This window comes from Vicia villosa, linkage group LG1 (genome assembly GCF_029867415.1).
Source record: "Vicia villosa cultivar HV-30 ecotype Madison, WI linkage group LG1, Vvil1.0, whole genome shotgun sequence".
Lineage (NCBI taxonomy): Eukaryota > Viridiplantae > Streptophyta > Magnoliopsida > Fabales > Fabaceae > Vicia > Vicia villosa.
Window position 1 is genome coordinate 158,735,846 of NC_081180.1, and position 17,856 is coordinate 158,753,701.

Sequence of the window (17,856 nt, forward strand, 5' to 3'; positions counted from 1 at the left end):
AACTTACAAACCCATAGCACTTGCCTGTCGACTCAATACGATGAGAGAGAAGTGTTGGGGTCAGAAAAGCAGCCCAAATAGAATTTAGTTGAGCTCGAAGGGTTGGAGTGTTCCCAGGAAAAACAGCTTTAAACCAAGATGGCCCAAAACATCTGTTGGAGAAAGGGGCCATTGAAGTAATGAATGTTCTACATTCAGAAAAAACCTTCATATACTTAATAAGGTTGGGCCTATTGGATTCATCGTGAGGGGTTTGGAAAGCGAGTTTGACACCTTCGACCCTCCTGTCATACATGACCTCCAAAACAGAGCGAGAGACGGTATAGCCAACATGTGACTCGAAGGTGGCATTCAGCCAATGTTGTAAGAGCCAATAAGGTCCCGACAGAGATAGCTGTTTTGGGGTTTCATGAAGGCGTTTGATCCTTAAAGATGCTAAACCCAAATTATGATAAAGAGAAGCAAGGAGAAGCTTATCTAAAACGACCTTTCGACCTTCATGAATTTGGATAGCCAAAGGTATGTAAGATTTAGCAATCTGAACTGATCCTGGACAAAACAGATAGTATGAGAGCCACTAGGTGAGGAAAGCAACATGCTCTTCGTCAGAGACTTCTTCTGTCGACTTGTCATAATGATCTTGCATATATTTGGTGATGGTAGCGTTGGTGAAGTTGAAATTCATTTCCGTTGGAAGAGTTGGGTCTAAGAGCTCTCCCAAGGGCGAAAGCCCTGTGATGGCAGCCACGTCGAAGAGAGTGGGAGTCATCATTCCACAAGGAAGGTGGAAAGTGTTGGTCGAACCTTCCCAGAAAAATATTGAAGCAAGTAGCATTGGAGGACAAACCCTATGACCAGTTCTGGATAACTGTATGACGTCGAAGATGCCCAATTCTTCCCATCTTTGTTGCTTCTTCGCCTAAACTTTGTTAAGCCAAGCCAAGTATTCCTTGTTGCCAGGAGCTGGAGTCGAACGAAATACCCTAAGCGAAGGGTCCATAAACTTCATGTGAATACAAGATTACACTCAAAGATGTTTTTGATTCATGGCAAACTCAAATAAGCATTCAAACAACAAGACGGAAGCAGAAAACTTAAAGAAAAGCAAGCATTGATCACTCATAGGTCAACCCATTATGTTTACATGTTTAAAGGTTGACTCAACACAAGCAAAACAAGAAGAATGCAGAAAAGCAGCAGTTAGGTCGACCTACCATCAACCCAGGTCGACCTAAAATGGAGAAAAATTCATATACTCCTGCTAGGTCGACCCACACATCATTTAGGTCGACCTAAATTGATGAATTTTACATACCAGCCTGTTAGGTCGACCTACACATCAACTAGGTCGACCTAATCTGTGAAAATGTCCCCAGAATGCATCAGAAGAGGATTCTGGTCGACCTACTCCTTCAACAGGTCGACCTAACTGGGAGCAAAATTCTGCAAGCTCTGTTAGGTCGACCTAAGCACTACAAGTGGTCGACCTAATTGATCAAGAAAGTTCAAAAATCAGTTTTTCTTGGTTCTAACTGTTATGCAATCATATATATATTGTGCAAGGGTAATTATTCAACACACCAACGACTGAAAGATACACAAACGCTTCTCATCTTCGTTCTTCATCATCTCCAACACAATTACACATAATCATTCTTGCGTTGCGGGTTAGTGATGAGTTCGATAACGTCCATGGAACGGAATTGAAGATTCCTAGTGGGTGAAGGTTTGTGGGGTTTGTTGGTGAATAAAATCTGCGGGTTTTGTCCTCCACGACGGGTGGTTCTTGGGGGTTTTTATCAAGAGGCGTTCATTGAGGATTCGGCTGAGTGTAACGATTGAGGAACGGGGAGTTCAAGGAATCAAGACACTGCAGAAGGGAATCGAAGTGAAGCTCTTGGATAACCTTGATCTTGCTCAAGATTAAGGGGGAAGAAGATTCAAAGGATCGACATAATTGGTTTATCGTTTATCGCTTTGTTATCTTCTTTGTATATACTACTTTCAACATTAATGAAAGATTACCCAATTTCAATTTGGAATTGGGGGCAGACGTAGTCGTAGCGAGGACGATCGACGAACTGCCTAAACAAATATCGTGTTCTTGTCGCTTTTACTTTTTCATTTACATTCTGTTCATAATTGGTATAATTGCTAAATTGATCAATGATTCAAGTGTTAAAATTGTGAATTAAAAGTTCTGCATAAACATCACAATTCACCACATCTTGAATTAGCATCAATTTGAATATTGTCACCAAGTGTTTGTCTATTTGTTTAATTCACCTTACTGCATTGTAAATCAAAGTTTGTCAATCTAGAAGTTAATTGATTTTCAGTTGTGACAAGTATTGATTCGATAGCATATCTCCTTATCCGGAATTTCGAATATCTTGTGGTTCTGTAACACATATAACCCTTTGCAATAGCGGTCCGGAATAGACGCAAGTCGATTCAGAACCGCTTTCGCTATAGTCTGTAAAAATCCCGGAAAAACTGTGTTGGATCTATTCACCCCCCCCTCTAGATCCTTAGGCCAGCGTCTAACACTTCAAGTCAATGATACGTGGTTTGTCGAAAGCTACAGGCATGGTGGTTTGGAAACAAGGAAAGAAACTAGTGGTTTGCTCTGGGTGGTAACGATGGTCTGGTAATGGCCCTGAGAAAGCCATTAATTTATCAGTAATATGAAAATGGATTAACATCTGGTTTTGCCAGATGATGGCTTTGGCTTCAGTAATGTTGGGTTGAGGGATGAAATCTATTCCTTGTTCTTCTTCTTCACGGGACATAATAAACCCTAAAGGGTTCGCACCCGTAGCGTATATAGTGGTGTTGGTGGTTGTGACTGCCATGGTTGTGTACGAAAGGAGGAGAAGAAAATGGGTAAAAGTTAGAAGAAAATAGATGGTTCTTTCTGAAACGTTGAGAAGAGTTGAAAACGAGGAGAAAGAAAGAAAAAGGAGAAAGAAGCTATGCATATATATAAACTGGTGGTGACGTCATTAGAAATCGTGCAAAAGGAAGTTGTGAAATCAAAGGTCATGTCAAAGAAACGCTTTGAAAACTGGTTTCAGAGAGTGGGAGCAGTTATAGCCCATTACCTAGTGTTTAGGTAATAATTAGTGCCTGGGAAAATGAAATGTAATCATGGCGTCAGAGGAGAACAAAAGTCGAAACCCAAGAAAGAACTGAAACACCATCTTTTCTCTTTTCTGAAGACAGTCGAAAGAAGACGCTTGGGGGGCAATTTGTTACCCTAGGACTTCGACTTACCAATAAATGGGCAACTGGGGCTCAAAATTGGTAATTGGGCCTCAATTTGGCAAAAAGGCCCTAAATTGGTAATTGGGCCTTAATTAAATAAATACATTGCCATTTGGGTCGAAGTGGTTCGACTAAGTAATGCTTAGTAGTCGAAGCTGTTCGACTAGAAAGATTATCATAGACTTCAGCGTTTGACCAAAAGTATGCGAAGACTTAAGAATTCTGCTGCAGAAACTGAAGTGGAAGTCGTAAGGTATTAGAAGTTAAAAGGAGACGGTTTTCAGCAGTTACAAGAGACGCGTGGAGGTCTCACAGTTGAAGATCTTGCATGTCGAAGACACGTGTTGACTGATCATCAGTCAACCGTTATTAGTAGTTATTTTATTTTTACTATTTAAGCAAGTTCCATAGGAACAGTTTAAAGGTCCGCATTTTCTACATAAACACAAGTAAACTCAAATCTCTGTGCAATAATGAGTGACGAGTGCAACTTTGGAATGTACGTATGCGTACCAGTTTAATTAATGCAATCATTTTACATTATATTTCATCTTTCAGTGCTCATTTACTGCTTTTTTATTGCTTTGATTTACTTTAAAGCCTTTAATTCCAGTGTTTACTTTTACTTTAAAGTCACTTTTGCATTCAATACAAACCAGATACACATAACATAACAAAATAAAGCAATTAGTCCTGGAGTATTCTAGTTGATTCCGCAAAAGTAACCTTTAAAAAGGAAACTAGCGCTTGTTTACCATTTTTCTGGGTAAACATAGATTCAAGCTCCATGATGAGTCAATAAGGTTGTTGACTGAAGTCAGGTATGTTCCTGATTTGAAGAGAAATCTTCTTTCTCTTGGTGAGTTCGACAAGAAAGGATATGTTTTCCAAGGAGAGAAAAGTATCCTAAAAGTCATGAAGGGTTCGAAGGAAGTCTTGAGAGGCGTGAAGAAACAAGGCTTGTATACCCTTGAGGCTGAAGTTGTAAGTGGTTCAACTAATGTTGCATCCACGAAACTGTTGTCGAAGACAGAAATCTGGCACATGAGATTGGGCCATGTCAGTGTAAGGGGTCTGGTCGAATTAGGGAAACAAAATCTGCTTGGTGGAGACAAAGTCGAAAAGCTGAAGTTTTGTGAACCCTGTGTATTTGGAAAATCTTGCAGAGTGAAGTTCAACAAAGGCAAACAAAGAACACATGGATCCCTTGACTACATCCATGCTAATCTTTAGGGGCCTGCAAGGTGTGCATCACATTCTGGCGCAAGGTATTTCCTATCCATAGTAGATGATTATTCCAGAAAATTATGGGTATTCATCCAGAAGACTAAGGATGAAACTTTTGAGAATTTTAAAAGTTGGAAGACTCTGGTTGAAAATCAGACTGGCAGAAAGGTCAAGAGGTTGAGAACCGACAATGGCCTTGAATTTTGCAATGAGGCATTCGACAGTTTTTGTGCTGCCTCTGGTATTGCAAGGCATAGAACTACTGCAGGTACTCCACAGCAAAATGGTTTGGATGAAAGGTTTAATCGAACTATTTTGGAGAGAGTCAGATGCATGTTGACTAGTGCCGATTTAAAGAAGGTGTTCTGGGATGAGGCTGTTTCGACAGCAACATATCTGATAAACAGATGTGCTTCGACAGCGTTAGATATGAAGACACCTGAAGAAGTTTGTTCGGGACATCCACCAGATCTCGACAAACTGAGAGTATTTGGCTGCAGAGCCTATGCTCACATTAGGCAAGACAAAGTCGAACCTAGAGCTCTGAAATGCATGTTCATGGGATACCCTGAAGGAGTCAAAGCTTATAGGCTATGGTGCCTGGAGCCAGGTCACAGGAGGTGTATCACCAGTCGAGATGTAGTTTTCAATGAAGCTGAAATGGCTTTTAAGAAAACTGATGATGTTGGTCGAAGTACAGAAACATCTGACGAAGAGCTGGAACAGGTAGAGATTCCTGTTGAGGTGGAGCATGTTGATGCTGAATTGCATATCCCAGATGAAGTCGAAGAAGAAGCAGAAGATGCTGAAGTTGAGGAAACTGACGATGACTACCTATTGTCGAGAGATAGGTCGAGAAGAGTCATCAAGCCACCTCAGAGACTTGGATATGCAGATCTTATAGCTTATGCCTTAATCTCTACAAGTGAGGTTCTAGACGAAGAACCTAGAGACTACAAGGAAGTTATGAGGAGTCGAAATAAGACTGAATGGTTGAAGGCCATGGATGATGAGATGAAATCTCTTCATGATAATCACACTTGGGAACTGATCAAGAAACCTGCTGGGGCAAGGTTAGTCAGCTGTAAATGGATTTTCAAAGTTAAGGAAGGAATTGAAGGAGTGACGTCGAAAAGATACAAGGCAAGGTTAGTTGCAAGGGGTTTCACTCAGAAAGAAGGTGTCGACTTCAATGATGTGTTTTCTCCTGTTGTGAAGCATAGGTCCATTCGAATGTTGCTTGCCATGGTGGCACAGTTCGACCTTGAACTGGAACAGATGGATGTAAAGACTGCGTTCTTGTATGGTGATCTAGATGAAACAATCCTGATGAGGCAACCTGAAGGGTATGTCGAAAAGGGGAAGGAAAAATATGTGTGCAAACTGAAGAGATTTTTATATGGGCTGAAACAATCTCCTCGATAGTGGAATAGGAGATTCGACAAGTTCATGGCACGCATAAGTTTCATTAGAAGTCAGTTCGACCACTGTGTTTACTTCAGATTTCGACCTGGTAATTCATTTGTTATTTTGTTGCTTTATGTGGATGATATTCTCATTGCAAGCAACAATGTTGAAGATGTAATGAGGGTGAAGGCTGAACTCAATAAGGAGTTCGGTATGAAGGATCTGGGAGCTACTTCCAGGATTCTTGGAATTGACATTCGAAGAGATAGAAAGAAGTCGAAGTTATGCCTATCTCAAGAGGCATATCTACGAAAGATTCTCGAAAAGTTTGGTATGTCGAATTCGAAGCCAGTTGTGACTCCTACAAACCCTCAATTCAAGCTGAGTATTGATCAGTGTCCCAGTACTGATGTCGAAAGAGCCTATATGAATAGCATCCCATATGCTAATATAGTTGGTTCTTTGATGTATGCTATGGTTTGTACTAGACCCGACATAGCATATGCAGTAAGTCTTGTAAGCAGGTACATGGCGGATCCTGGAAAGGCTCATTTGTAAGCGTTAAAGTGGATTTTAAGGTACATAAATGGGTCTCTGAACAGAGTCTTAATTTATGGTGGAGCCTTGGGTGAAGATAGTAAAGTAGCAATCGAAGGATATGTCGACTCTGATTATGCAGGTTGTATGGATTCTAGAAAATCTATTTCTGGATATGTTTTCACAATGTTTGGCACAACAATTAGTTGGAAAACAACACTTCAGAAGGTTGTTGCTCTATCAACCACTGAAGCGGAATATATTGCCTTAACTGAAGCTGTGAAAGAAGCATTGTGGCTTGAAGGTTTTGCAAAGGAGCTGAAACTTCAAGGTCGAGGTATCATTGTTAAATGTGATAGTCAAAGTGCAATACACCTGTCAAAGAATTCAGCCTATCATGAGCGAACTAAGCACATTGATGTGAGGCTGCATTTCGTCAGAGGAGTAATCGAGCGTGGAGAAGTCCAAGTGCTGAAGGTTTCGACTGAAGACAATGCTGCTGATATGATCACCAAGACATTACCGAGTTGCAAGTTTTTCCACTGTATGCAGTTGATAAAGCTGCATGAAGAAAGCTAGTTTGTTCCCTTGATGTTGTAGAGTTAGATCCAAGGTGGAGATTTGTGATATATTGGGTCGAACTCTAGGATGGTCGAAGGGTAGCTTCTTGGTTCGACAGAGTTAAGCATGAAGTCGAAGGTTGTTCACATGCTGGTGTCGAAGTGTGCATGCTGTAGTCGAAGATGGGTCTAGCATGCAGATGTCGAAGATGCTAGGGTTGTTAGCATGTTAAATTAGGTTTTAGTGTTTAAACCCTAATTTGTTAAGTTAGCTTGTTTATTAAGTTGGCTTGTGTAATGGGCCTTGCTGAAAAAGCCCATTAGTTAGTATGTTAGGTTTTATTATAAATAGCATACTAGTCTCTCATCATTGCTAAGCTGCAAATCCTAATTTAGGGTGAGAGAGGTTATTTGATATTCTTGTAAACTTGTAATCTTGTTTTAAGAGAAAGTGAAAGAATAGCAGTTATAACCAATTCTTTTGTTCTTCTTCTCCTCCATAATTCCCTATTATACTTTGTTATTGGTATCATGTTTCACAACAAATTGTTTTTCACAACATATCAATTGTAGAATTTGTTATAACAATAGGGACAAATGTTTTTGGAGGTATCGGAATGAGATTATTTTTAACGGAAAGAGTCCGTCTTTTTCTGATTTGGTTTGGAATATTAAGATTAAATTGTGGAAATGGTTGAACTTAGGCAATATTTCTTTATCCAAGTGTAACTTTTATGATTTTTGTAAAAATCCGGTGGAAAATCTAGGATAAGTTTCAGTTGGTAGGAAATCTTCCTTTTCCGGGTTTTGATCTCGGTTTTTGTAAGCGGGTTCGAGTACTCCTAGTACTTGTCTAGTACTAATTATTGCTTATAAAAAAAAAACTTCAATTATCTATACAATATCATAACATAACAAAAATCGACATATAAAACCAAATATAGCCAATTCAAGATATTAAATGCATACATTGTAACAATTTATAATAGAGATGCAACCAGAATCCAAATATATTAATATTATGTATTGAATTTGTCTCCAAATTTGAACCAGAACATAAATTAATAGCGGACACCAACATAAACCATTTAGAATACATTAGTTCCAAAACAGAAACCCATAGACTATCAAGCAAAGATCTTTCTCCCAAAAAGTTCAAACATTGATTTTCTTCAGCAAACTTCAAACATAGCTAACGAAATCTTGACCGGTTCAACATTGTCAAACCAACCCTTTTGGATGCAGGGTCAACATTATTCTCTGCACAATCCCGAATACATATTGCCAACTTATCACCGTCTTGGATACACCTGTTCTTCGCCAGCTCATACCATCCCTTCCCAATAAATCTCTCGACGGAACATTTTCTTCGGGCAAAATGAAGTTTTCAATTGTATGTCTTCTCCGTATCGGCGTCCCATAACTCAATGCGTTTGTGACCCTTATGAAGGCAATTTTTGATTACTTCTTGTGGAAATTGCTGCAGATAACACATAAACAATAACATAAATACAGGGCATTTTTTCAAACTGTAATAGTTATAACTGTTAGAACAAGATTTGTTCTGATCAATATTCTTAGTTTTGATGATAACAAGGATATGAATTTTGTGTGAGATAATGTGGTACTCTAATACATTGCAATTTCCCTTTCAGGAAATATATAAAGAGTATGCACAAATCAGCGCTCAGAAGCTTTGTCTCAGAAGGTTCAGCATGCAACATCAGAACATGGTCTGGCAAGACATCAGAAGATGATCAAGGCAGAATCAGAACATGGGTCTATGGAAGCATCAGAAGAACTTGAGATCAGAAGCAGAAGCACTGAAGTTCTCATGGTATCACGCTCAGAAGCACTTCAAGGTCAGAAGACAAGAAGATGCAATGCACCAAGCTGTTTGACTCTGATGATATTAAAATATTATATTCACAAACATCAGATCAGAAGAAAGTACAGGTGGCAGGCTACGCTGACTGACAAAAGGAACGTTGGAAGCTATTAAAGGCAACGTCAGTAGACACAGCGTGAACAAGGCTCGAGGTAGTTGACAAAAGCGTGAAACATTAAATGCAATGCTGTACGGAACACGCAAAGCATTAAATGCGCCCAACGGTCATCTTCTCAAACGCCTATAAATATGAAGTTCTGATGAGAAGCAAGGTTACCAATTCTGAACGAAATTATTCTGAAAGACTTGCTGAAACGCTGTTCAACTAAAAGCTCAGAAACTTCATCTTCATCAAAGCTCACTACATTGCTGTTGTAATATATTAGTGAGAATAAGCTTAAACGTTAAGAGAAATATCACTGTTGTGATTATAGCTTTTCAGAAGCATTTGTAATACTCTTAGAATTGATTACATTAAGTTGTAAGGAACTAGAGTGATCGTGTTGATCAGAATACTCTAGGAAGTCTTAGCTTGTGTCTAAGCAGTTGTAATTAGAGTGATCACGTGGTGGTCAGGATACTCTAAGAAAGTCTTAGCTTGTGTCTAAGCATTTGTTCCTGGAGTGATCAGGTTGTGATCAGGAGACTCTAGAAGACTTAGTCGCGGACTAAGTGGAAAACCATTGTAATCCGTGCGATTAGTGGATTAAATCCTCAGGTGAGGTAAATCACTCCGTGGGGGTGGACTGGAGTAGTTTAGTTAACAACGAACCAGGATAAAAATAATTGTGCAATTTATTTTTATCGTTCAAGTTTTTAAGACTACACTTATTCAAACCCCCTCTTTCTAAGTGTTTTTCTATCCTTCAATAACGGTGCATTCAATTGAGTTTATACTTACAAAAACATTGTGACTTGCAGTCTTTCCACAATTGATTTCCTGTGTCCAACAATAGTACCTGTTGTTGTTCTGGTACTTGATTTGAACGGATTTACGGCGCACACATTTTATTGGGGATGCAATCTTTTCCCCCTTTATATCTTTAACATTAACAGCAACTACGACATTCTTTGCTCCTCTCTTTCCAGCTTTTTTTGGGGATGCAACATTTTCCCCTTTATATCTTTAATATTAACAACAGCTACGACATTATTTGCCCCTCACTTTCCAGCTTTTTTTTGCCTTCCCTATTGTTGCATCACGGTTATGAGGGGTGCAAACTTTCTTCCCCTTTGTCGGGACATATCCAGTGTCTGTAACTAATCCATCAATGACTTTCATAGCTTCTTCATTCCTGATAAATCAAATCGCATTAAATAAATTATTATGTGATAAGTAGAATGCAAGGATAGGAAAATAAAAGTTGTTACCCTACATTGTTTCACCATGAGTAATATTTAACTACTAAAATATTAATCAAAAATCATATACTTGAACAAATTGTTATTTTAATTAACAAATTCGAGAGACTCGAGTCATATATCAGATCTTATTTTTGGACAATCCCTAATTGTATCCAAAAGAAACCCTAATCCACCCAATTCGACAATTTCTCAACTAAAATGCAATCATCTCATCAACTGAAGAAGGAAAGGATTACTTAAATAAACAATCAGGAATGTTTCATCAAAAGCCTGAAAAATTATTGAACGTGTCTTACAACAAATCCTCTATAAAAAATGGTAACCATTGATCTATTTGAGAATCGTTGAGCTGACAAATTGATAAATGAGTTAAATTTCTTATCCAATTTGTTTGCTTACCCGTAACCGACATGATCACACTCTCCCGAACTCATCTTCACCGCCCTGTGACAACTCTGTTTTCGGTTTCTGGTAGAACTTGGAAATTTCTGATCGTGTTTGTTTTAGACTCCTCTGCTTCAAATCCAATGACTTCCCCATTTTTTTTGTAACTGATGCGCTGTTTACACTATTTACCCTTTGGAAACTTAATTTCCAAATTGCCATAAAAAAAAACTTAATTTCCAAATTTATTGGACCGTTCAAGCCCTTTTATGTTTTGGGTATTCATGTAACTCTTTGCCATAAGTGTCACCAAGTGAGTTGTTTTTTAACATGTATTGCAACTTCTTCATGTGGTATTTTTTATATGTTTAAGTTATTAAAAAAAATAAATAATTTTATATATTTTTGTGGTGTTTTTTATTTAATAAATTATTTTTTTTAACTTACACAAATTATTAATAAATTATAAATGCAAAAATTTGTTAAATAAATTTTTTATATATACTATTCATAATAATGAAATTTTATCTATTCAATAATAATCTAACTATAACTAAAATTTTTTAATTATAAATATTTATAAAATATATTTTTTTTTTAAAGAAAACTAACTTCTGCCTCACAGGTCTAAATACTAGTATTTAATTAAAATTTCTCCTTTCACCTCTCCTCTCCTTGATAAAATTCTCCCGGCTCCCCTCTCTCCCAAAGGAAGGAAGAGACCACTATACGAAAGCAGAAGTTTTTAGAGGGATTCTCATTCTCTCCAAATCAAAATCAGATGCAATAACAAGAGACGCTATCACTGCAGTGCGCCTGGAAGGAAGAGCGAAGTTCAACAATGGCAGACTCGAGTTCCAATGCCACCAACGCAGGCTCTCATTTCCTACCAACGGTTTACTCTTCTTTTCCTTTTAATTCTCTCTTCTCATTCTTCTTCTTCTCTCTAATCTCACTTTCAATCCATCTCTAGGTTACATTATTCGACTGGTGGCTCGTTAAATCCCCAGACAACCGTTTATGCATCTCCGGCAACGCTTCCAGAAAGTAACTTCCACTATCACATCAGGGTTTTCATATTCTGTGATTATTCAACTATTTTACGTGTTAGGGTTTGATTTCATTGAACTTGAGTTTTCGATAATTTAGGGTTTGTTTGTTTTTACTCATGTCAAAACTTATAATGTTAATATTCTGATTCAGGGGAGAAGCCGTTCGCGTGTTCAATTCTTCTCCTATTGTTGAAAGATACGATGTGTATTCCCTTAAGAATGCCGAGGGTATATACATTTTCATTAGGGGTATCATCAATGAGGAACGCACGCTCGAAAAAGGTTTTACTCCTCAGGTTTCTTCTTATAACTGTCAATGTCTTTGCTGCTTGCTCTTGCAACATGTTATTCATTTCATGATCTTGAGTTTGAGTGCTACCTTCTTTTCTACTTTATGCTCAGATTTTCAATAGTTTTTACATTGGCTTTCCTCCAAACTGGGAAACTTGTTGGGTTTTACATTGTATCAGAGAAGAAGAAGAAGAAGTAGAAACTGGTACTGATTTGGTCAATGCTGCTATGAATACTGAATCTCCAATTTGTGAAGACATTTTGTCTGACGGTAAATATTTTGATGATGGCTGAAAATGATGTGTCCGTGTCTTAAACTAGTTGTTTTTTGTTTTATCATCGAAGTAGTTGTTTTGGTTGTTGTTGCAGATGAGCAAAAATCCATTTCTGTTTTGTTGGAATTGCCTGAAGAAGCCCCAGAAAATAACCAGACACCATTCCCTGGAGATGAATGCCAAGTCTCAAAGGAGACGAGTGGGGTAAATGTTGCTTGTGGTGGTGGTGTAATTAAACGTAGTACCAGGTTACATAGTATTAACGTCTGTCAGCAGAAGAAGATAGAGAAGCAGCAGCCTACGTCTAGAGGTCCTCTCAAGCATCCAGATGGAGAGCCAAGCTCTACCTCCAAGGCAGTGGAAAATCGTGATTCGGATACTGCGCATCTTGATAATGTATCAGCAAATCTTCCAGAAATATCATCTGGTGGTAAATATTTAGACATTTTTTTTAATGATTCGTATGTGTGTTTTTTTTTCATTTCTTATTTGTTTAATGTTTTGTCATTTCCTATACTAATAATGATTCGTATTTTAATTGTTGTCAAAGCTGTGGAAAATTCTTTTCCTACTTCATCGGTAACACCTGAAAAGGCCACGGGACATTGCAATAAGTTATTCCCTGAAGGTGAAGAAGATATGTCAATTAAGACGAGTGAGGCCAATGTTGTTCATGGTAGTGGCAGGAATAGACGTAGTGCCCGGTTGCATAATGTTAAATCCTTCCAAAAGAAGCAGCCTGCTACTGGAGGTCCGGCAACACGTCGAGGTAAAAACCGGATCTCCGCCTCAGCAGCCATAGAAAAGAGTGATGGGGGGCTGGAAAATCTATCGACATCCGTTCAGTCACAAAGTGGAATAGTAAACACGTTGTCTGGGCAGGTCTCTAATAAAATAATATCCAAAACTTCTTCAGCAAAAACTGAAGTGGGTCATAAGAAAAAGAAGGTGACAGTTGAAACAGAAAAGAGTGATGGGGGGCTGGAAAATCTATCGACACCAGTTCAGTCTCAAAGTGGAATAGTAAACACACTGTCTGGGCAGGTCACTAATAAATTCAGATCCAAAATTTCCAAAACTTCAGCAAAAACTGAAGTGGGTCATAAGAAAAAGAAGGTGACAGTTGAAACAGAAAAGAGTGATGGGGGGCTGGAAAATCTATCGACACCCGTTCAGTCACAAAGTGGAATAGTAAACACGCTGTCTGGGAAGGTCACTAATAAATTCAGATCCAAAATTTCCAAAACTTCTTCAGCAAACACTGAAGTGGGTCATAAGAAAAAGAAGGTGACAGTTGAAACAGAAGCCGTGAATCACAAGAGAAAAGTTATGAAACCCCCATCTTCTGTAAAATCTCCACAGGGAAGGGATGTAACTCACTTGAACAAGGGAAGTAAACAGGAATTAACCATGGTTTCCCCGGAGTCATTGAGTCTTAAAAAATCCAGATCTGGTAAATATTTCAATCATTGCTAATTCATGTAGCAAATTTTATTTGGTAACTGATAAAATATACACTATTTGATTTTTCATGCAATCTCATTCGTGCTATCCAACACTTCACACCTAATGCTATTGTAAGCATTCTTTGTATAGTAATTCTAAAAGCATTTACTTTGCACTATGTTGTTTATATTTTGTTAATGTTGCAGGTAGGTTACTTCTACCTTCCATGGAGTTTTGGCGCAACGAAATACCCATTTATAATGCGGTATGTGATATCTTCATTTGATTGTGCAGATTTTTCTTGGTTGCCATTGGTAACACTCTGCTTACCACAATCATTCATTGGATTTGTTTTTCTCTTTGAGGCAGGATATGATAAAGTGTGAAGATTTACCACCTACACTCTCTTAACTGTTTCTTTTTTACATGTTACCATCCAGGACCGTGGGATTAAAGAAATTCAGCAAGACTTGACTTTGACATCACCTTTTAGAGGCTTTTCGCCATCACCTTTTAGAGGCTTTTCGCCGTCACCGGGCAGGTACATATTTCTATGTTGAGAAACATTTTCTAGTTAAATCTGATTAGAACTTTCACTGTGGAATGGCATTTCATTATTTCGTTTAATTATCTGAGCCCGGCTAACATTGATAATTCTCACTTTCAAACACTTAACCCACATGCTGCGTTAATTAATTTTTTGAATAGATGATCTTATAATTTTGAAATAATGCTATGCACAATGCACACCTATATTGAATTACTTTTCTGATTTTATTGTTGTCTTTTCACATTATTTATATAAAGTATAAACTATGATGCCATTCTGTTTCTATGTTTGAGTTAATGATTTAGGCTCCAATAGGCCAAAACTTAGGTTTTCCATATGTATAAGAAGTATCAACTGAACCAAGCCTGTTTCTCCTCCCTTTTGAATCCAATGTCCACAGATTAGATAAATATATTTTGATTTAAATGTTTTAGCTCTACCATCATGGAGTTCGTCGTTATTGACTGATCTGATTCCATTTTCGTCTTTGTTTTCTTTACTCACTGTTTATCCAAGTTTTATGGTTATGGCAACTCAATCATAGGTATCCATTTTCTTGATTTTTTTAAAAAAATTTACACTTCAAATGGTTTGTCTATTCTTTGTTCACCCTTACCTATAATGGAAGCATTATACTGTTTTGCTAGTATCGTTTGTTGTTGCAGCTTATTGTAAATCTTGCAAGTGCATAGTGTAAAATGTTCTAGTGATTCGGTATATTTCTACAATCTAGTTGAATGTGTAATCCGTATTTTTAATTGGAAATCTGTATCAAACAAAACATTAGTCTCTTTAATATCTCTATGAATATTGATTGACCAAGTATAGATGGGTGCAACAGATGTTTCGAAAATACCGTTTCAATGCTTTATTTTCAATCTTTTCAATTATTTTGAAACATGGAAAAAGCTATTTGCTTATTAGTTATTACTATTCTTTTTGAAAAATCTGAAAGTAATATAAAGTAGTGAGCTAGTAGTAAAGTTTTGTTTAGTGAGTCCGTCTAAATTTTGACAATTCTATCTTTCCTACAAATATAAAGCATTTTAACAACACATTGGAATATTGTTGATGCGTTTTTTTTATTGTTACACATGGATTGAAAGATAATTTTAACATCTTATATGGATTTCAGGTGTGTGCTCCCTCTAGCTCTGAAACACGTGTCTTTTATCATTGATATTAAAATTGTTTTATTTTGTGAGATTTAATACTTCAAAATTCTATTTGATTTTTTTAAAAAAAAATCTTAATGTCAGTTAGCTTTTTTGTATGACTTGTCTTTGAATTGTCGTTTAACTTGGCTATGAAGTTTGTTTGGTGATCAAGAATCTTACTAATGTTTCATAACTGTAAAGTTGGATATACTAATGATTTGTTGTTTTTTTTATCAGGTTTTGAACTTCTGATTCTGGTGTTTTGGATATGGTTTGGAAAATTACAGCAGTTTGGATATTTGGAAGAGTAAAAATGTAAATATTGTTTAAAGTATTCACTAGTGTTCTCTGGATTATGGTATCAAATCTGCAGCTACTTTAGTTAGGTTTACATAGAATGTCTTGATAAAATTTAGAGACCCCTCAATGGCACATTATTATTTTATTTTTTTAAGTTATTAGCATTTACATGTGTTGCTGGTGTTTATATCTTTATTATGTTATCTTTATTACATTATTGAATATATGAGAATGATATAGTTATGATAATGAAAACATGAAATTATTTATTCTATATTGAAGGAAATTTATTTTCTATATTTGTTTATTTTTTTGAAAAAAAAAACTTCTGTATATTTTTTTTGAAAAATATATTTGTTTATTTTAATGTTGATGAAATTATTCAAGTGTTATCCAATACATTAATTCTTTCACTATTTTTATATTTCAAGCATCAATTATTATTCAATTGTGTTTCAAAGATCTGCACACTTCCATATCAACCTTGCGTTATCACAACCTTTAAAAACATGCCACTCATTCTCTTAAGTCGCAATATAACATAACAATAGTTTAATTTTATGTAAGTTGCAGTCCAGTGGGGACCTTGAATTTGAATCTTCCATGTCATTCGTAGGTGCTTATAATGCTTTTATTTCCTCTTTGTTCCTTTGATTGAAAATTGTATTTATAATGGTACATGTAGAGTATTATACCATTTGATTTAGGGGACGAGATCAGAATGTGCACAATCCCTCTAGCATTTAACAAATGAAAATTTGAAAATAGATGAAATTTGATAAAGTTTTAGAATGTGTGTACAATCTTATACTTTAAGAGACACACTTAATATTTTATATATTTTATTTTGATCTTAGAGGCAACTTCCACTTCTATCCATTAAGTAAAATAGTCACCTCCAACATTCTAAACCTTTAGCTGACTAGGATACAGTGGGAAAAGGCCAAAAATGTCCCCGTCAAATTAGCATAATGGTCAAGGCATCGTGACGAAGTGCATGAGCTCAATCAACACAAGATGCAAATTGGCATGCTTCTAGAATTTGCCACGTTTTCCGAAGAACGCCGCACTGTCCTTCATTATGGTGAGCCAACAGTAGCTTGCCCTGAGCAGGTTATGGGTTAGGGTTTGTCCGTCAATGTGATATATGCAAGCCCCCAGTTGCTCTTTTGTAATACACAACCAAGAAGACAGGAGCCGGAAGGTCTAGAATATGTGAACCCCCTTCGAATATTACCAGGAATCTCAACATTAAGGGAAGGTCTCGGGGGCATTTCTTCCTCAAAAGAGGGTCTAGGCAGTTCTCCTTCGAAAGAGACTAGCAATCATTTTTTATAAGCAATGAGATTACATTAAAGAGTACAAGGGGTACTCACCCCGGAAATACAACGATTTAATATTTAAGGAAATCTAACGGCCAATGGCTCCATAAAACAAAATTATAGTTGTTATGCCCAGTTGAACCTATAACATTCCATAACCACGATAACAACTTCGCCCTATGAACCACCTCTACAACTTGAAATTCCTTTGAATTGAAAATTATATCCTTCCTTTCTTCTTTGACATTAGAATCCATTAATAAACTTGTCACAATAAGTCATTTCAAGCGTTTCTTTGAGGCTTCATCCTCGGGGACAACGCCTTCGACATAATAATGCAACTCTTTGAAAAAGGTGACTAACCGCTTTTTCAGGTAAAACTCCTCTTGTGACAGGTCAATCTCCTTATATACATACAACCCATTCCCTAGTAAAAAGTGGTCTTGGTTCTAAAACTTACGAAACAAACTTGTACATCGGTTTTCTATTCCAGTTTCTACGACTCATGTCGTCGTATGATCCTCTTCGCTGAGGGGGTAACCAAAAAGCACCAATCTTCAAAATGTTTTACTCCATCGAAAAAATACTTCAAAGTAATGAGTAACTTGCGCTAGTAAAATTAGATCTTGGCCCTAAGCACAATTCGCCACACTCTAGTGTACCCCGAAAAGGTGAAAGAAAAGTGAAAAAGATAGATTTCTTCCTTGATAGTCACACAAATATTGAAAGACTTTGATATAAGCCCAACTCACAGGGTTAAGTTGGGAAGCATCAATCATCAAATGGTTTAAAACTTCTATTTTAAAACTATTGAAAGGAAAGTAGAGA

General features: G+C 37.0%; 1 protein-coding gene across 3 annotated transcripts; it reads left to right on the plus strand.

The window, feature by feature from the left end:
* Window positions 1-11,303: 11,303 nt before the first annotated feature.
* On the plus strand, window positions 11,304-15,872 carry LOC131644527 (kinetochore-associated protein KNL-2 homolog). Of its 3 annotated transcripts, none has more exons than XM_058915048.1 (9): window positions 11,304-11,530; window positions 11,609-11,682; window positions 11,839-11,983; window positions 12,090-12,249; window positions 12,327-12,683; window positions 12,804-13,706; window positions 13,906-13,964; window positions 14,140-14,240; window positions 15,644-15,872. In XM_058915048.1, exons 1-9 carry the CDS (start codon window positions 11,477-11,479, stop codon window positions 15,648-15,650), a joined length of 1,860 nt encoding a protein of 619 aa, XP_058771031.1. In that variant the 5' UTR covers window positions 11,304-11,476; the 3' UTR covers window positions 15,651-15,872. The 3 variants fall into 3 exon arrangements, with proteins under 3 accessions (XP_058771031.1, XP_058771032.1, XP_058771033.1); XM_058915049.1 differs by having other exon boundaries at window positions 12,348-12,683; XM_058915050.1 differs by having other exon boundaries at window positions 11,839-11,969.
* Window positions 15,873-17,856: the final 1,984 nt, after the last annotated feature.

Coding starts and splice junctions, on each gene's coding strand:
- LOC131644527 (XM_058915048.1), top strand. CDS start 11,477: ATGGCAGACTCGAGTTCCAATGCCACCAACGCAGGCTCTCATTTCCTA. Junction 11,531..11,608: donor GCTCTCATTTCCTACCAACG/GTTTACTCTTCT, acceptor ATCCATCTCTAG/GTTACATTATTCGACTGGTG. Junction 13,707..13,905: donor TCTTAAAAAATCCAGATCTG/GTAAATATTTCA, acceptor TTAATGTTGCAG/GTAGGTTACTTCTACCTTCC.